The 21,145-nt window shown below is 45.6% G+C and overlaps 1 protein-coding gene across 1 annotated transcript; it reads left to right on the top strand.

The window, feature by feature from the left end:
* The first annotated feature begins 555 nt into the window (after positions 1 to 555).
* On the top strand, positions 556 to 15,041 carry KRT8 (keratin 8). Its single transcript, XM_040425774.1, has 9 exons — positions 556 to 979; positions 5,911 to 6,119; positions 8,806 to 8,866; positions 8,951 to 9,046; positions 9,947 to 10,111; positions 10,221 to 10,346; positions 10,454 to 10,674; positions 12,048 to 12,103; positions 14,268 to 15,041. Exons 1-9 carry the CDS (start codon positions 629 to 631, stop codon positions 14,492 to 14,494), a joined length of 1,512 nt encoding a protein of 503 aa, XP_040281708.1. The 5' UTR covers positions 556 to 628; the 3' UTR covers positions 14,495 to 15,041.
* Positions 15,042 to 21,145: the final 6,104 nt, after the last annotated feature.

Raw genomic sequence — 21,145 nt, 5'->3', positions numbered from 1 at the left:
GGAAGTGCCCCTCCCGAGACCAGGCTCTGGATCCGCCACTGGGGGGGGGGGCGGGGGGCGCCCATGGATCAGTTTCGCACAGGGGCCCCATGGATTGTGTGTACGCCACTGCCACCGCGCCATTCAAACGGGGGAAGACGGGGCTCCGGTCTTCGTGAACAGCAAGGGCCCCACCTGTTGGACTCCTGTGGAAAGATGTTAAGGTATCCTAATGGGGCCAACCCATTGGTGGACTAATGACACCCTAACAAACGTTTTATTCAGGGCCGACCTCTTTCCAGGCCACCAGATGACCAATCGTTTTGAGTGACTTCTTCTGCTTTGACCACTGTGTGTGGCCACCTCTAGTGTCCCAGCCGGGCAGGACTTGGCTTCTGGTTCTCCTCACACAGCACATAGCTGCACTTTTATTCCGAATTGCCCTCACGCCCAGCACCAGAGTCACTGAGGGGCGAGGAGGGGGTGTGCCCCGGCAGGTGCCCGTCCCGCCTCTCGGTGCCCAGCCACTCAGGTGCAGGGGGTGAGCCTCCCCCCGTGCTGCACGGCTCTGTATATAAGGGCAGCCGCTCCCAGCCCCGCACTTCGGTAACTCTGCTCCTTTCCTCCGACTCCCACAGCAGCCTCCACCATGTCCATCAAGATGAGCAAAGTGTCCTACCGCACGTCCAGCAGCGCCGCGCCCCGCAACGCCGGCTTCAGCAGCTTCTCGTACAGCGGGGCTCCGGCGGGCAGCCGGGTCAGCTCCGCGTCCTTCAGCCTGGGCTCCAGCTATGGAGGAGGCTCCCGCTTTGGCAGCGGCTACAGGACTGCCTATGGAGGTGCAGGTGCGGGCTCAGCTGGCATCACTCAGGTCAGCGTTAACCGCAGCCTGCTGGCCCCTCTCAACCTGGAGATCGACTCCAGCATCCAGCAAGTGAGGACCCAGGAGAAGGAGCAGATCAAGACCCTCAACAACAAATTCGCTTCATTCATTGACAAGGTGAGTGAGAAGTAGCTGTGCCCCCCCTGGCATAGCATGCCACCTGATGCCAACCTCATAACTAACTTCTAAAGCTGCCTTTATACTGCGCAGTTACTTGCCAAGACCCCATACTTGATTGCGGCACCATTTATCTTGTAGTTTGCCTGTGCAAATGTTTTATTTTATTTTTTTAAATCATAAGTAGCAAAAATGTACACAATGTGATCTGTCGCCAACGATTGTTGTAGATCCGATTGTCCAACCAGCCTTCCCCTAGGCTTCTTCTAAGGCGGTGTTAGACTTTCTGCAATATGGCTGCACACCTTGCATGTTGCTGCATAATCGCCATGATGATTGACTAATGTGACACTCGGGCCACCCAGAGACACACCCTCTGCACGGCTGGAGCGCCGCCACATACCAAGCGTGGTGGCCATTGACCTCTTGGGTAGACACCATACACAACTATTCCTCTTCCAGGATGTGGCCAGAAAGCCACACGTCTGGATGGGAATGAGTTAAAAGCAGCAGAGAATCTTCCATTTCTATTTCCATACCTGCTGTGACCATGGCCTCATCCCAAACTATACAGGAACCGCAGTAAATGGTCCTCTACCTGGAGATCAGTATGGTCTCCTATATATACAGGCCTATCACCCAGCTCCTGAATAGTCAAACTGCCTCATTATACAGTGGTAATGACTGCCATTACTGTCACCCAGCTTTCCCAGACAAGGAAATGCTCTTTGATTTCACTTACTGGCTGAGGATCTAAAGTTATAGGAACCGCGTTATTCTTTTCCGGCATAGAGTTCCGTCCTAGGGGCTCAATACTGGAAAAAAACTGATCAGTTTTATCCTAATGCATTCTGAATGGAGAGCGTTCCGTATAGGATGCATCAGGATGTCTTCAGCTCGGTCACTCTTACGGTATTTGGCCGAAGAAAATACCGCAGCATGCTGTGGTATTTTCTCCGTCCAATATTCCGGAACACTTGCCGGATCCGACATGACTTTCCATTGAAATGCATTAATGCCGGATCTGGCACCAAGTGTTTCGGCAAAACAGATCTGGTTTTTCCGGTCTGCAGTTGCCATTTTAGGTGGTCTTTTAACACCTCAGGACTCTAGGACTGTTAAGGTTTGCCCCCCCCCCCCCCCCTCAATCCACACCTTGTATGGCCATTGGCTGATTATCTTTTGGCCAACAACCATCAATCCCAACCCCTCCCTCTCCATACACATTCAAGGATTAAGTCCCTGCTAGACACCTATGGGGGTGGCATATCTCTGAGAACAACCCCACCCATGTAGTATCAGCAGGGCACCCTCATCCACATTAGGTGGTCCTGCTGAAATCTGGGTTCTAGTGAGTATGGCCACCTTAAGGCTCTACTCACCTCTGTGCTTATTGGAACCGGTGATGTGGAAATGCCCTTTAATTAAATACTATCCATGATTGTTCTCTAGTCTCGGAAGACCTTCCACAATGAATATAAAGGGCCCTGTAGTCTGTGCAGGTATTGGCGTTGTAAAGCCTTCCAGTGTCTTACAGTTCACGGTTTCATCATCTCTTCCTCCCTCAAGGCACAAAGCTGTCCGGGATATACAGGATCTACTAACGTGATCCTTGCCGCGTTGCGTTCCAGTTAGGCAGGATCTCTAGTATTGTCTGTTGTGGCAGTCTAGCGTTTCTAGGCTCTAACCCCTGACTTATCAGTGGACAGCTTCCGAAATTAGTTGGCAAACATGAACATCGGTACCCCATATGGCGGCACAAGGGTCTCCAGAGATCATATGACAGACGTATAGTCGCTCAGTGCGCCGCCATATGGAGCCATGAGAAAATGAATTTGTGACTTGTTCTGGGAAAGCTGGGTGGCTGCCATTGCAGCTCTGAATGCTGATCCCTAGAGCTCGTCAGTCTGACAGCTGGCATATACTCCGGTTTTACTATCTGAATTCCTTCCCTATCTGTTTTAGTAGGGAGGGGCGCAGATACTTACCTGTAGAAGTGACCATATAGGGCAATGAATTAGCCCGCACCTTGCCCGCCCAGTTCACTGTCCCGTGCACAAAGTACACAAGTGCAGCGTACAACGCAGCCAATCGGACTGAAGCCTAGTATGACGCACAGCAGGTCCTACCCTACTGAGCGCATAATCTAACCGAAGAACTGAAATACTTCTTTGTTACTGGGACAAAAGTTAAATGTAGCCAGACTTGTCCCTTCCCCTCGCACGCCGCTGTTTGTTTATCCTTTGCCAGAAAACTCAGGGACACCTCATTACTATTCTCTGGGCCGCGATACTTTTCTTCGCTGCCAAGGCTACCACGCTGCCCTCTGCTCTGTTCATGGATATTCTCTTCTATATTCAGAGAAATGCACTGTTCAGAAATAAATACTTTGTCTATTTTTTCATAATGTAGCCACTAGGGGGAGTTATTGTAGCATATATAAATATACTGTATATATTTTATATAAAGTTTCCTTCACAGTAGGTAGGCCATAGATGAGACTCTGCAGTAAGGATATGTTTTTTTTTTTCGGATTCGGTGCGGGAAAAACAAAATCTGCACTGAAACTGCCTCCCATCGTTTTTGGAGGAGAGGATATTTGCCATGCAGTTCTCCAGACCATGCCAGGAATGTGCATGTCCATTCTTGACGCGGACACCGCAGAGGGAGCCTGCTTGCACTTTAGCGCCATTTATTGGCGCTAAACCAAGGGCGGCTCCACACAGTTCAAAATGAAAACCCATGGCAGAAACCAATGCAGCTTCTGCCTTGAGATGCCTTTATTTTGTTGCAGACACGTGAACATACCCTAACAATTTATAGAGACATCTATGGTCACAAGAGGACTTCAGTATAGGAGACGGCTGATTGCCATGGACGTGGTAGAGCAATATTGCCAACTACAGAGCCAAGTTTTCAGCAAGTTGCAACAATTTGACCAATAATCAGGAGTAGTGTGAATATGAAGTTTTATTCTGCCATGCACTGCTTCAACTAGACCTCAGGGACCCCCACCAATCCTCAGAATTAAAGGGAATCTGTCACCAGCAACCTCCCTATCAAGCTATTTACATACAAACATATTCACCCGATTAAAAATTACTGTATCTTTTATTGATCCGTGTGTCAGAGTGTCATGATACTTTTTCTTAATATGCAAAGTGGGTGTTACTATTGCTTTTGCGTCACCTAAGCTTTACTCATTTCTGTGGTCAGTCCCTCCCTCACTACCTGGCTCTGTCAAAACAGTGAGGGAGGGGCTGGCCACAGACATGAGTAAAATGTAGGTGACACAAGAGCAATAGTAACACCCACTCTGCACCAAAGGCCTAATTTGCATATTAAGAAACTATCTAAGGCCTCTTTCACACTTGCGTTGTCTGGATCCGGCGTGTACTCCATTTGCCGGAGGTGCCCGCCGGATCCGTAACACCGCAAGTGAACTGAAAGCATTTGAAGACTGATCAGTCTTCAAAATGCGTTCAGTGTTACTATGGCACCCAGGACGCTATTAAAGTCCTGGCTGCCATAGTAGGAGCGGGGAGCGGGGGAGCGGTATACTTACCGTCCGTGCGGCTCCCCGGGCGCTCCAGAATGACGTCAGAGCGCCCCATGCGCATGGATGACGTGATCCATGCGATCATGTGATCCATGCGCGTAGGGCGCCCTGACATCACTCTGAAGCGCCCCAGTAGCCGCACGGACGGTAAGTATACTGCTTCCCCGCTCCCCACTACACTTTACCATGGCTGCCAGGACTTTAGCGTCCCGGCAGCCATGGTAACCATTCAGAAAAAGCTAAACGTCGGATCCGGTAATGCGCCGAAACGACGTTTAGCTTAAGGCCGGATCCGGATTAATGCCTTTCAATTGGCATTAATTCCGGATCCGGCCTTGTGGCAAGTGTTCAGGATTTTTGGCCGGAGCAAAAAGCGCAGCATGCTGCGGTATTTTCTCCGGCCAAAAAACGTTCCGTTCCGGAACTGAAGACATCCTGATGCATCCTGAACGGATTTCTCTCCATTCAGAATGCATGGGGATAAACCTGATCAGGATTCTTCCGGCATAGAGCCCCGACGACTGAACTCTATGCCGGAACACAAGAACGCAAGTGTGAAAGAGCCCTAACTTGGGAACGGAGCCTCAGATCACCAAAAAACAGTTTTTTACTGTGAACCACAGCTATGTGTATGCAAATGGCTGGATAGGGAGGTCGCTGGAGACAGATTCCCTTTAAAGGGAAAGCATTGGTGTAGCCTTTTTCTGCACATCAATACCTCGTCATCCTGGCGGTGTAAGGAATTTCGGCAAGGCTCCATTTAATTGAATTGACTGCAGTTTCCTGCATGCCTGGGGTGGCCGGGGAGCCACTGTAAGGAAAAGTGTGCTGTGTGACACCATCGCTGTGTCCCCTTCCTTCTCGCAATCTGACCTCTGGGACTCCAACTTATCTCAGTGATGGCATACGCTAATATGTCTTCACTTTATGAGATGGGGGGGGGGGGGGGAAACCCCATTAAAAGGTAACATGTCCCCAACTAATGTCCTAGTTAGGTTAAATCTGACCTAGTTCCACATTTATACCCACTCGGAACAATTTCAACAGGCTGGTTAGGGAAACATGTTTGTCTTCCTACTTATTAGAAGCAGGAAAAGCCCCCTTAGACATTCTGTATGACACATTTCCAAGGAGTCAAAGTTGCAAGGAAATGAGATTTATCCTGTTTCTTAGGAGTCTGGCCTTGTTGTTGACATCTTCTGGCCCTCAGACTGATCTTCTGGGAAGTCATTAAGGGGATTAAATGTGGTTTAATCTCAAGAGAACTTGTTTAAATGTTCCATTGGTCTTCAATATTGTTAGATTCCAACTCTTCAGTTCTTTTCCCCTATTAGCAGTGTCCTTTGTCTCAATGCTATCTTGTCTTTCATAGGTACGATTCCTAGAGCAACAGAACAAGATGCTGGAAACTAAGTGGGGCCTTCTCCAGAACCAGAAGACAACTCGCAGTAACATGGACGGCATGTTTGAAGCATACATCAACAACCTGCGCCGGCAGCTGGACAACTTGGGGCAGGAGAAGTACCGCTTGGAATCTGATCTTGGCAACATGCAGGGTATGGTGGAGGACTTCAAGAACAAGTGAGTATATAGACTAGGAATCGACCGATTATCGGTTTGACCGATATTATCTGCCGATATTCAGGATTTTGACAGGTATCGGCATCTATTTTGCCGATATTCCGATAACGTATGGGGAACACAGATCGCGCTGCTGACAGCGCTCTCTGTGTTCCCTCAGCAGCACAGGGGAGAAGGAAGCAGTGTCTCCTCCCCCTGTGCTGCTGCTGCCAATGAGAGGAGAGGAGGGGAGGGGCTGTGGCCACCGCTCCACCAATGAAGATGAGTCTTTCATTAATTCATATACAGGAGGCGGGAGCTGGCTGCAGAATCACATAGCCTGCTCCCGACCTCTATGAGCAATAGCTGCGGTCCGTGGTAGTTAACCCCTTAGGTGCCGCGGATCGCAGCTACCGCTCATAGAGGTCGGGAGCTGGCTATGTGATTCTGCAGCCAGCTCCCGCCTCCTGTATATGAATGATTGAGACTTATCTTCATTGGTGGCGCAGTGCGCCCCCCCCCCCCAGTATTAATCATTGGTGGCAGTGGCCACAGGATCCCCTCTCCCCTGCTCCTCCGATCGGAGCCCCAGCAGTGTAATCCTGGAGCTCCGATCGGTTACCATGGCAGCCAGGACGCTATTGAAGCCCTGGCTGCCATGGTAAGCTCCATGCTGCTGTGTGCACAAAGCACAGAGCAGCAGGGACAGTGTGAGGTCCTATTCACCCTGACAGATCTATCAGGGTGAATGGGACAAGGGTTCTAGTCCCTAAGGGGGCTAAAAGTTAGTAAAAAAAAAAAACACAAAAATATTAAGTATAAATGAAAAAGATTTACAAAAAAAATAAAAATACACATTAACAATAAACATATAAATTTTCAGCAGATTTGTGTAGGAAATTTTTTTTTTTTTTTCTCAAAAATGACAATTCCCAGAATATCGGTATAAATTATCGGCTATCTGCCTGAAAGTTCACAAATTATCGGTATCGGCCCTAAAAAATCAATATCGGTTGATCCCTAATATAGACCACCTATCTCTATCCTGCAGTTTGTTGTATCTAGAGGTATATTTAGTCTGCATTCAGTTTCTAGAAGTTATGGATGGAGATAGAATCCAACAAGTTGTCACGCTGTAACGTGAAAATTAAAGCTGTCCCATTAAGTGTTTTCTGAAGGTTAAATACTGGTTACCTATCCTAAGGAAAGGGTATCAGTTTCAAATCGGTGGGGTCTGACTCCTGCGCCCCCCCCCCCCCCCCCTAAAATCAGCTGTTTGAACAGCTAGTGGTTGTGCTTGGTATTGCAGCTTGAACCCACTAACTTGCATGGGGCTGAGCTGCAGAAAGGACTTGACTTCATGGGTTAAGCAAGAGACCGCAGTGTTGCTAGGAGTTGGACCCCCACCTATCTGATATTGATGACCTATCCCAGTGATGGTGAACCTTTTAGAGACCGAGTGCCCAAAACTGCAACCAAATACCCACTTATTTATCGCAAAGTGCCGACACAGCAATTTAACCTAAATACCAATATAATATATCTTTCATGTCCTTTATCATTTATCTATAATAGGTTAATAGCCTACATTTAATGCGCTGCCTGTGCTGTTCATAGTGTGTCCTGGGGATAATGAATGGCAGGAAAAGTCTAAAGCATATTGCTATGCCATAGACTTTTTCCAGGGCGCGAGTGCCCACATAGAGGGCTCTGAGTGCCACCTCTGGCACCCGTGCCATAGGTTCGCCATCACTGACCTATCCTGAGGCTGGATCATCAATCTGTAACTCTTGGGGAAAACCCCTTTAAGACAACACCTATTCAGATAGAAGCCCCCCCTATAGCTCAATGTCTGTCGTGTGTGTTAGCAGCTCTGACACATAGATGGAGTCCAAGCAGGGACTTCACTCTCTGATATCCATATGTCCTAACAGGGAATATTGGTAACAAATGTAAAGAACTTCAAGAACAAGTTTGATACACAGATTGGGGGATGGGTGTCCAAGCGGCAATCCCAGTCTCTGATTTTCATATGCCCTTTGTGAGACAACGCCTTAACTAAAAGCGCAGTACAGTTTGGGGAAGAGTATCCAAGCGGGGATTACACCATCTGTGAGGTCCATGTGTGCAACTCCTGTGATCACCTGAACTACGCATTACACGGAGTTGCCCAGTGTATTGTACTGACAGGCAGAGTAATTCTGGCAGATGGATTCTTCCACCTGTATCCACTGAACCTCACATGTTGGTAGCTTTAATATTGCCATGGCTCTCCGTGCACACTGATTTGGCATGTGAACTGGTTTGCCCTGGAAGTCAACACAACTCTTACGTACAGTACACTGGACAACTTGTTGTCTTTTTATGGGCATGTTCCTTACAAGTCAGAACTACTTCGGACCTGATGTTCCCCACTTATGGTGATATAATCTTAAATCTTGTCATATCTCCATCCATCTTCCTACTTGTATGAAAGCCTTGTGCTTGGAGCTGCAAGATAAATAAGAGCGTGCAACTCCTTGAAAAATTACAAAAGTCTTGCAACCATAAATGGCAAGTCAGAAGCTGGTGCCGAGAGAAGCATGTCTGGAAACCTCATATTGAGGAAGTTCTGCCAACTTTTCTGTAATGGAACGTTTTCATTTTAAAGTGACAGCTACCCCCCCCCCCTTCTCCTCCTTACTAAGGATGGTATTGTTTTCTGCAGATATGAAGATGAAATCAACAAACGTACTGAAATGGAGAATGAATTTGTCCTACTGAAGAAGGTAGGAACTTATTCCATAAGATATTATTCATTTACTAGACACGTGTGACTGTATTCCCCTGGATTAACAAACTTCTGTCTGCAGGATGTAGATGAGGCGTACATGAACAAGGTGCAGCTGGAATGCAGACTGGAGGGGCTGACGGATGAGATTAACTTCCTGCGCCATCTTTATGAGGAGGTGAGAGATGATTTACTATTTTATTTTTGTAATGATTCATATTATATCTGCCAAACTGTCTCCTCAAAGGGGCCCTTATTTTAATGCAATTGTATACCAGAAGTCCACTTTTTGTCAATGGGTCATCAGATAATGACCTATTTAAAAAAAAAAAAATTATATATATATATATATATATATATATATATATATATATATAGCACATTTTTAAGGATTTTATTTGTTTTTAATTTTCCTTGTCTCTGCCTAAAAAACTAAAATCTGCAGTTCCCACACTGGCCACTAGGCATACAGTCTTAAGACTTCCTGTCTTTTGTGAGCAGTTACATGGGCTATAGACACCATGGACAATAAGGGACCCTATTTACTTCTATGGGAGAGTGTTGTAGGCATGCTCTGACCTGTGTAGAGGTCAGAAGGGAGCTGATAGGCTGTGATATCACCTGTTATGAATAGTGGATCCTGTCTATCTATATATAGAGGTGTTACTTGTCATTGTAATTCTGCCTGTGGTGATTGTTTCTGAAGTTCTTTACAGAATAGGAAATCATGACTTACCACTAAGCCTAGCGGCCAGTGTGAAACAAATTCTAAAACACAAATGGTTTTAAATAGGTCATTTTCTTACGACACATTCCCTTCAAGGTCAAAACAGCACATGGCTGAATTATTGTAGTGTGGGTTATATTATATAATTTTTATTTTTAGTGTAGCTACATTATTTTTTTGTTTAAATATATATTTTTTTATTTTATTACGTTGACCTTTATATACATCGTGCAACATGATAAACCCCCATCCCGAATCTGCCCCTATGGCAAAGTTTTTATAGTCTACGAGATTTACAAAACCAACTAGTAGCCACCATGCAATTAATCTTTACTGGGTTGTATATTTCAGGAACTTCGTGAGCTTCAGTCTCAGATCTCTGACACTTCAGTTGTTTTGACCATGGACAACAACCGTAGCCTGGACCTGGATGGTATTATTGCTGAAGTGAAGGCTCAGTATGAAGATATTGCCAACAAGAGCCGTACTGAGGTGGAGAGCATGTACCAGCTGAAGGTGAGTGTCCTATAGTTATGAATTGCTGATGTCAATAGATCATTGGATTTCCTTTGTTTTGCATGGTCTTTCAATCTGGAAAATGAATTGGTTATCTTTGTTCCTACAGTACCAGGAACTCCAGGCTTCAGCCGGACGCCGTGGGGATGACCTGAAAAACACCAAAACTGAGATTAGTGAGCTCAACCGGTACATCACACGGCTGCAGTCTGAGATTGACGCTCTTAAGGCACAGGTAGGACCAATGTATATCACAGAATGAAGGCTTAGATATACACTGGTGCATGATTTCTAATACCCTCTGTAGTGAAATAAAATTGAAGGCCATTTTGTTTATTGCAGCGCGCAAACCTTGAAGCACAGATTGCAGAGGCAGAGGAACGTGGAGAACTAGCACTGAAAGATGCCCGCTCAAAAATGTCAGAATTGGAGGCTGCTCTTCAGAAGGCCAAGCATGACATGGCTCGCCAACTGAGAGAATACCAGGAACTCATGAATGTCAAACTGGCTTTGGATATTGAGATTGCCACATACAGGAAACTGCTGGAAGGAGAAGAGAACAGGTAAGGAAAGGTCCTATGTATGTTGTATGACTGCTCTGCTTTATTGCAATCACTTTATTGCCCAATTCAAACAATATTAAAGGGTTGCCCAATTTTGACAGTACCCACTTGTTAGAAAGTTCCTTTGAGATTAAGGTGACCACAAACTGTTCCTACTGTAAGCCCTAGCAGTCAGCTGCATATTGTAAACCTGGCAGTAAGTGTTCAGTTTGCCCTGCAGCGCCACCACAGGGGAAATTAAGCATTACACAGGTCCTATTCACATGACTGGCCCAAACTAGCTAAGACGTGAGGATGCTAAACTGAAGACTATCTGTAAAGAATAAATCAAGGCAACTGGACTTACTGTAGATTTCTTGGAAACGTTTCACTTGTTCTTCCAACGAGCGTTCTCAATTCTGAGTGACTGTACAAGAATTCTCTGGGAATAAATATGTAACTGAATAAACATCTGGTAATTATACCCAGGATGGGGTCAAAGGTGTTGATTCCATTATCCTTATTGGAGTCAGTAGGTGATAATGACCTCCCAAAAAAGGTGTCAAGACAGCATTGTATGTGGCAGACAATAGATGTCTAACCCCCCCCCCCCCCTCTAATCAAGCTTGGCTTCTCCATTTTTATGTAGATGGCCTCCTTCACACCTCGTTTGTACCAATCGGTTAGACCTCTATTGTCTGCCACATACAATGCTGTCTTGACACCTTTTTCTGGGAGGTCATTATCACCTACTGACTCCAATTAGGATAATGGAATCAACACCTTTGACCCCATGCTGGGTATAATGACCTCTGACCCCATGCTGGGTATAATTACCAGATGTTGATTCAGTTACATATTTATTCCTAGAGAATTCTTGTACAGTCACTCAGAATTGAGAAAGCTCTTTGGAAGAACAAGTAACGTTTTCCTGAAATCTACAGTAAGTCCAGTTGCCTTGATTTATTCTTTACAGATATACCATGACCTGTATAAATGAGAACCTTCACAGGCTAAACTGAAGACTGTTAAAGGGGTTTTCTGCACTGTTATATTGATGGCTGTCTATTCCACATCTAGATTTGATTAGTGGGGTGGGGGTCAGCTGTCTTGCATTAGCTTTTCTGCTGGAATGAATGGAGACAGTGCTGCAGTAACCAGCTCTGTCCACTACACAAAGGATGGAGCTGTGCAGTTCTGGTGCCTAAGCTACTGCAGAACGTTAATTCAGCCTATCCTGAAACATCCCTTAAGATAAAATTCCTCTAGACAACATCTGTATTAATAGGGCCTCACCAAACTAGTTTCCTATAGTAGGGTAAAGGTTAGACAAATGAATTCATTTTTCCTAGTCGTGTTAGAAGTTTGTACTCATGGCTCTTCTTGACTTTCAGGTTGGAATCTGGCGTTCAGAACCTCAGTATTCAGACCAAGACCACTGGCTACTCAGGTAATCCCCTTTTCTATTCTGTCAACCACTGTTCTCTAAAGTAATACTGTTCAGGATTAACTGGGATTTAAAGGGCATATCTACACAACCAAGCTGGTTTTACATGAAGGAGGAGCAGGTAAGACTTGGTATATAAGCCATAGTTTATTCATTTAAATCTCTGTTCCTCCTTTGCTTTGGGTGACCAGTGGTAGTGTGATCGGTGATTGCCAGCCTTCCTTGTATGACTGTGTATAGTGAGGTAGATGCCATCACTGATGGGACCACCACTGGACTCCTAAACCGTATTCACTAGAATGGGAATGCTCTACAATACCAGACCCAACATAAGGGCAAGAGTGGCTCTGTTCTGGGAAAAGCCAGACCTTGTCTTTTAATCAACCTGTTGGTGTATGGAGTCAAGTGTTCAGTTGAGATGTGAGCTGAACAGAAGCTCTCACTTGGTCAGACACAATCCATAATGTAGAAACTGCTTGACACAGGGATGGATTTTCACACAATACCTTGTCTATTGTATTTCCTAGCTTTCCTGTTAAGGCCATTGTTCCTGTCTCTGCAGGATTTCTCGAAGTACTGTTGAGTTTACCGTAGAGGCTCAGGTTACATACTGTGCACTACTTGCAGAACATGAAAAAGGGGAAGTTGTCAGCATGAGAGGCTTTAGAGCAAACAGTTCTTCTATAATGAGGTGGAAGGTGTGTAGTCTGACCTTCAGAGGCCTCACCAAGAGCAATCTAGGGGACTAGGACCTTAAATCATTTAACGTCTACCTAAACCTTTACTTATGTTATTAAAACCCATTGTAAATGCCATAAAATGAATACATTGTAGTAATATAATCATTTTTAATGTTCCCAGCGAAATAGACACCTGAAGGTGCCTATTGTGCTTTAGAATTTGTACACCGCTGTGAATGGAAGTACGGACTCCCCTGCGGCCACACAGAGCGCCGTACAGGCAGGAGCATCATGGTCCCTGTCTGTACAGCACTGCTCTCCTAAAGCCTGGCATCAGTGTTGCCAACCGTCCAGAAATTTGGTTATCCTGTAAGAATAGGACTTTTGGTTTCAGTTTCCCACCTATGCCAGGCAGAATTTCTATGTCAACCTTTAGTAGAGCGGGCAGGGCAGTCCTGTGTGAGCTCCTACCCTGCATCCACTCGCTCTGTCCTGTTAGTAGTCTGTACAAATCCAGTACTCAGCCCTGTATGGATTCTAAAGCACACTAGGTACCTACAATCCATCTGTCTATTTTGTTGGGAACTGGTTAAAATATATTTAAAAAAAAGTTATTCTTATGGCATTTAAAAAAGTTTAGGTACACTTTCATTCTATCTGATAGTGATGACATGATATACCATCACTAGTGGTTGTAGTGGTCAGACAAATGATAGGCCCCTTCAGTCTGACTAGGGTCCCTTCTGCTCAGCCCTGTATCCTCCATGGAGCTCCTAGCCTCCCACTGTACAGTTGATTGAAAGACAGCTCCAGCTGCTTAAAGGGATTTAAGTTTAATACTGATGGTCTGTCCTAGGGATAGGTCATCAATATCAGATCGGTGGGGGATCATCTGCCTGCATCTCAGCAGATCAGCTGTTTGAAGAGACTGCTGTGATCACCACCTTCCTAGGCCAGTGATGTCACATGACCGATTTGCAGCTCAGTCCCATTCATGTGAATACCATACCAAGCACAGCCACTATACAATGTGTGGCACTGCCTGGTAAGCTGGGAGGAGGTCGCAACACAAGGGCACCCCAGGCTTGTTAACTGATCAGTAGGGGGTGCCAAGTGTCAGATGCCCACTGATTAGACAAGGATAGTCCATCATATTAAACTTTTGGAGGACCCCTTTACAGAGTTGTGCTGCAGTTACCTGCAGTGGGTGGCCTGGACTCTCACTGAAGGGGCAGCAGTGCTAAAATCGGCCCAAAGGCCCCTTCGTTATCGGGATTGATGGGGTTCCAATCACAAAGTGATGGCGTAGTCTAGCAAGATGCAATCACTTTATCAGATATAAATAACCTTACAAAGTGTGTGTACCTCTAGCTGTGATGGGAATCCCAAAAAAATAATTGAATGCTAATTAGAAAAAAAAATCTTAATTCAGGGTATTCCCCATAAGCCTTTAAGATAATGAATTTGTTTTGCATTGTTCCCTATAGGAGTTAGTAGCGCCTACAGCGGTGGACTGTCCAGCGGATTTGGAGGAGGAATTGGTGGTAGAATTGGTGGAGAATATGGAGGCGGATATGGAGGCAATTACATGTATTCCAGCAGCTCCTCACCACTGGAGACATCTAGAGTCAAACGCAGCGTAGTGGTGAAGACAGTTGAGACTAAAGATGGAAGAGTACTGTCTGAATCTTCAGATGTCTTCACAAAACCATGAGCTCCTTTATCACAGCAGCACAGCAATGTCCCACGGCCAGGACTTTCTCAGATGAGCCTTCTCCAAGGCAGAAATCAGGACTGTTGGGCTAGATGTCTTAAAAAAAAAATAGATTTAACTAATCCTGGACATTTTTAAAACCTGGAAAATGCTGCCCCATCTAGTGCCATAAGAGGCACATTAATTCCTGACCATAAATGGTGCTCTCCCAAATGTTACTGTTTACCTGTTTCTAAAGGTGGGAGGACAGGAGAAACATGAATGGCCTTGTTACTCTTGAGCACATATTCCCGATAACTTGTACTGATTTCCTCCCAGCAGGCTCAACTTAAGATGGACTTGGATGTGGGTCCAGCTGTGCTGTCTTCTTAACCTTTCTTTCCTCTTTCTGCTTTCTATGCCATCCTCTAACAAACTGTTAGCAAAGTAAATCCTCTTGCAGAGTGCCTTATCATCCGTCCTTGTTGGGTGGATACTGGAAGTGCTGATCCTGATGGGCACCTTCCCAAAAAAAAAAAATCTGTTAATAAAAATTTGTTTTTAAAAACTTTTTCCTAGTGATGTCTGTACACCAGCTCCCTGTTCTGCTCCTGGTTATAGGGATTCTTGTTTTCAGAGCTCTGGTACTTTCATTTAATACACTGACAGTCAACCATGAAATGGTCTGTTAAAGGGACAATTAGATTTTAAAATTTAGCTAACTCCAATAAGTGGCACCAAGAGGCAGCTTTCTTCTCCTTGGATGAGAGCTAATTTGCACACACTCTTCCCACAGAGGATTACCTGGCCTATAAGGCTCCCTATGCCAGTTGGTGGTCTCCACAAAGAGAAACAGTATCTCCTATATCTACATCATTGGCCTGTCTGGTGCTGCTCTCTAGCTGGGTTTCCCTTTGGCAGGCTCCACAGGGTAAGGGGCCCCCATTTTAATGATTGGTGGGGGTACTGCCACTGGGACCCCCACCAATCTGATAGTTATGTCCTATCCTTTTAGATAGGGAATAACTAGTTATAACAGGAATATACCCCTCAGCTCCAGCAAGATAAGGGGGCGGATTCAGTGTGGCTGACAAGTATAACTGAGGTCTCCTCAGAACATCCAGCACTGTCCACACCTTGGGCCGAATTAACAAGGGGCTCGGTGACCTGTGTCACAAGGAATTTGCCTGTCGGGGTACATTCAGTCTGGGGCTGCCATGCACATAGACAAACTAGCCAAAATCTGTGTCTGGTTGACATAGATCTAATGTATATGGCTGCACCTCTCCTGACAGGTCTGTTTTAGTAAGGCCTCATGCACACAACCGTTGTTTGGGTCCGCATGCGAGCCGCCGTTTTGGCGGCTCAGATGCGGACACACTTACTTCAATGGGGCCACAAAAGATGCGGACAGCACTCTGTGTGCTGTCCTCATCAGTGGTTACATTCCACGGCCCCGCTAAAAAAAATAGAACATGTCCTATTCTTGTCTGTGCTTTGCGGACAAGAATAGGCATTTATATTGCCGGCGACTGTTCCGCAAATTGCGGAAGACAAGATGGGCGGCTTCCGTTTTTGTAGATCCACGCTTTGCGGACCGCAAAAAACAGCATGGTCGTGTGCATGAGGCCTAACACTTAGTAACAGCTCTGGAGCATCTATTGTGACTGTTTTATTCCTTTCTATTTCTGCTAGAAGTAAATGAATGAATAACTAGCAGTTTGCAGTGAAGGTCCAGCTGGGTCTTATAAGTTGGGTGTGTCCTTGCACAGCCTGATTCTATCCAGTCAGCACTGCCGGTGTCAAACTGCAGGGCACACTCCCAACTGGTAACGCCCATCTGGACCTGCTAGCAATTTATTCATAACTTCTAGCAGAAGGAATGGCACAACATGGAGTGATAAGAATAGATGCTCCAAAATTATTACATGGGGAATTCGTGTAGTTCCTAACAGACATATCAGCGTTTACAGCTCATCTAGAAGTCTGTGCATAGAGCAGAATTATATTACACCCCGTCTCAATAGACGTTTGTCTACCTCTATGAATGTTTAGCTTAACTGCTGTTAGCAATTCAGAATTGTGAAAGACATACAGTAATTCACCTTTGCCTTCTGTATGTTGATTCTGCTTTTTCTCAGCTGGTGATCACTTCTGTGATTTCACCAATTAAAGGGGTATTCAGAGAATTATTTTTATTTCATGACCCACTTGATGTGAAACTTTTCCATTGATGGTTATCAAAATTTGGCTACCGGGCCAGCGCTGTGCTCCCTGATCATGTTATGCTCCAGGCACTTCCTGCGTCACGTACTATACATTGTGCCCAGGTACAACCCACTACAGAAAAGTTGTTTTTCATATTAAGAGGGGGACATGAAATTAGAATACCCCTTTTATTCAAGGCACACTTTATGCAGAGGTTTAGCACAAAGGTTCTGTTTGCTGCCCAATTCCTGTATCTAATTGCATGTGTCCCTCTTTGATCCTTAAATGCAGGGGTGTTTGGTCAAAACATTCGGGTCTTGAGCCTGGGATGTTTTTGTCCAGTGCCTCAAATGTCATGCTGGCCTGGTAGTGTGTGCTTTTTTTTTTTTTTTTTTTCCTGCTATTCCAGGGCCCTTTTTTTAATATTGATTGGACCTGGGCAACCCACAACAGATAATCCCCCCCCCCCCCCCCCCCCCCTGTACTTGTTCCACTACTTGTGGGCTGCGCGGGCATAGGTTCAGTCACTTCGGTGTGAGACCCCCCCCCCCCCCCCCCCCCAGGTCTTGTGGGATTGCACACTGAAGTGACAGAACTCATGCCCGCAAGTAGCAGAACAAGTACAAGGTGGGGGGAATGATCGGTGGGGTTGCCTAGGGTCCACTCCCATCAATTTTAGAGGGCCCAAGCAAAGATTTCTGCAGTGGTGAGGAAATGAAACAACGGATATTGGAAAGTTACCAAATGTATTATACAATGTCTGCAGTACTGCACTTAATTTGCGTAAACCAGAACACCCCTTTAATGTGCAATTTCAACATTTTCAGACCCTAGCAATGCCCCTGCTTAAATGTCCCTCTTTCTGATCTGAAGAATTAATGCATAAATGTGCATTAATTTACTAAATTGCTCCTTACTAAAGTGTCTGTATGGATTCTATCTGTATATTATACCGTAACTTTACTTATTTGGTGCAATTTGGACCTTAGAATATCTATAATCTGATCTGTATATGAATATTTTTAAATCTATATTGAAGCGCCAGAAAAGAATTGTTCCGGGGCTCCACATGCTGTAAAAAAAATATGAAGGCACTCACACTCACCTAACCGATCCCCTAACTGGGTGGAGTTAGAGGCGTGGCCTAGTATGAAAACTGCCATGATGCGCGCTACACATTGTCCCACTTAGCGATTTTTCAAAAGTTGGGAGGTATGTAATTACACTGGATGAGGCAGAAGACACCTTAGTACCCATCACCTGGGGCATATGCAGCTCCCCCATGGTATATGACAAGTCTAGCAGTGGCAATAACAACCGATTCAGCCTTTTAAGGCACACTTTAAAGGGAGTCTGTCACCTACTTTTAGCATTCTAGACCGCTCATATTGCGTTATTGCACAGTTTCCCCTCATTTAAACAGTATCTTTGATGTATGTCCCACGTAGAGAAGCTTGAAAAAAAAAGTTTATAACAATATGCTAATTAGCGCGTGCTAGCACTTTCGGCCATAATGCTGCCCCTAGGCATTTGCAAGACTTAATTAGTATATCGTTATAAACTTTTCAGCTTCTCTACGTGGGACATATACAATAAAGGTATTGTCTAAATCGGTGATGCCCAACCTGCGGCCCTCCAGCTGTTGCAAAACTACAACTCCCAGCATGCTAGGGCAGCCTCTGCATCTATCAGCCTACAGCAGGGCATGGTGGGAGTTATAGTTTTACAACAGCTGGAGGGCCGCAGTTTGAGCATCCCTGGTTTAAATGATGGGGAACTGTGCAATAATGTCATATGAGCGGTCTAAAACACTAAGTAGGTGACAGACTCCCTTTAAAGTTTTCTTCTAACTAGCCAAGAAATTACTCAAATCCAATTGCCACATGACATATTTACGGAAAGTTTGGCGTGAAAGTTTCACTGAAAACCTACCTCCCTTTCATTTCGATGGGAGGTAGCACTGAGGATAGCTAAGCAGCAGCATAAAGCCGTGGCTGCACCAAGAGAAGATCTGTCCCGTCTCTGTGCAGCCACAGCTATAAGCCGTCTGTGACAAAAGCCGAAATCCAGGTCTAATCTCACTTTTAGCTCTTAAACATAGACCACTGTGAAAAGTGGGAAGGGTCGCGAAAATGTCGCAGTTGCCATGACTTTACTCCACATAACCAACATGTCTGATTTCATAAATGACTCCCAAAGGAATTATTTATTGCACTCACAAGTATGAATATGCATATAGTAAAGACAGTGAAATGGGATGCCACTACTGTTTAACCTCTTCCAGCGTCACACAAGGGAGCATCAATATACAGCATTGAAGGCCCTCTGATGATATCAATAGGCGCTCAGCTTCCCGAAACAAAGAGAGCCCATAAATGTAAACCGAAGATAGAAAATGAGAGGCGGCACTCGCCAGCATCTTCCAAAAGCTTCTCTTTTATTGCATCCACAGTATATATTGCGGGGAATGAGGGCAGACCGCTTACACACTCCACAGGTGAGCAGTGACGGCTGTTTCGCGCTTCCGCAGGCCACTACATCATGACGCACTGCGTCTTATGTCATGATCCAGATTCGTCATGGCAACCATAGACTCTTATAGAGGGCAATAATTATAAAAAACAAACTAACTCAACCACAAAAGAACTCCTCCGCAAAAAAGCATATGTTCTAGTTTCATATAAATACACTTAAAGGAAACCTGTCACCTAGAAAATATTAAACCGCCAGCAGTACCTTATTGTAGCATGATTATAAAGGTGTCTGTGTCTTTTCTGTGCAAAAATACTTTTATTCAACTGGCCATGCTATGTAAACGATAGTCTTGAAGTCAAGGGAGCAGCAGCCTTCTCGCGCCCCGTTCCCTTTCCCTCCCCTTAGCGTTTGATTGATAGGATTTCATTCACTACTAGAGGCCTGAATGTAGTCTTGCGCGTGCGCTGTGTCCCTGCAATGCCTCCGCACTGTTCCCCTCCGCTGTGAGCTGTTTTTCAAAAGCTCAATGCTCAGGCACTCGCACCCGAGAGCCTGCGCATGCGCGAGACTACATTCAAGCAACCGGCAGTGAAGGAATTGGACATCCTATCAGCAAGTTGCATTTATCATGTACAGAAAGTTAATACAAGGCACTTACTAACGTATTATTATTATCCATATTGCTTCCTTTGCTGGCTTGGTTCATTTTTCCATCACATTATACACTGCTTGTTTCCATAGTTACAACCACCCCGTAATCCAGCAGTGGTGGTCGTGCTTGCACACTATAAGAAAAAAAGCCAGCCTCTCTGGTGGTAGGCTGGTGGTTTTTTCTAAAGTGTACAAGCACGGCCATGCTGCTGGACTGCAGGGTGGTCGTAACCATGGAAACTTTCTCTGAATAATAAATGCTATTTGCTGAAGTGGCAAAACCCCTTTAAGTCATTTTTCTCATTTAGGCCTCCCGCCACTGAAAAGATTTCAGTGCCTGGAGAAAATCATTTGTGTCCTGTAGATATGAAGGCACACTTTTTAACAATGGCCTTAGGAGCCATCGATGTACTCAGATATGGGTTCCGTCACTGAGCCGATGCCCGCCACTATAGGGTGGCCAGGAGGTTGGCTAAGTGACTCATGTATTTTAGCCCAAAAAATAACAAGAAGGTTTCAAAGGGACCAGCAGTAATAATTTCTCTGCTGTTTTTTTTAGATAGTAAACCATCCCCCACATATTTACAAAGTAGACCCCTCAAGTGGGTTTGAATTCTCCCCATGGGGTCTATTGACAACTTCTCATATACATTTGCATCATCTAACTGTCTCAGGCTTCAGTTGTGTAGTATTCTCTAGTCATCAGCAGGGCCGTCTTTAACGCTGGGGAAAAGGGGCAGCTGCACTGGGCCCAGTTGCTCCTGGGGGGCCCAAGGCAGCTGCCTCTTGAGCCCTGCTGGCCACTGCCCACAGCCACAATGACATGATCTGCTCCGCCGGCTCACTGACGGATCCAGGGGGGAAAAATGGGGCAATTCCCCCCCCCTTCCCCCGAGCTGCTCAGAAGTGGGGCGGTGGCGGCGAGGCACAGGGAGATGAACGCTTCCATTGTGGAAGCGTTCATCTCCATAGTCATCTATAGTCAGCAATACAGATGACTGTGCTGAGGCAGGGGAGGGAGAGGAGTGTCCCTTTCCCTTCCTCTGATAGGCTGCCGCCTAGTGCCTGCAGCCTATCAGAGGCCGGCGCAGGCGGCGCGATGACGTTATCCGGACACGCTCATTGTAATGCGTTTTGCACGCGCGTGAGAAAAATCGGCATGTTTGGTACCCAAACCCGAACTTCGGGTTTGGGTTAGGTGTTCTGTAGATTGTATTATTTTCCCTTATAACATGGTTATAAGGGAAAATAATAGCATTCTGAATACAGAATGCATACGGCTGGAGGGGGTTAAAAAAAAATAATTTAACTCACCTTAATCCAATTGATAGCGCAGAG

Source organism: Bufo bufo, chromosome 3 (genome assembly GCF_905171765.1).
Source record: "Bufo bufo chromosome 3, aBufBuf1.1, whole genome shotgun sequence".
In the NCBI taxonomy this organism is placed as follows: Eukaryota; Metazoa; Chordata; class Amphibia; order Anura; family Bufonidae; genus Bufo; species Bufo bufo.
Note: the sequence above shows the minus strand (reverse complement) of the source record. Positions and strands in the feature narration are given on the sequence as shown.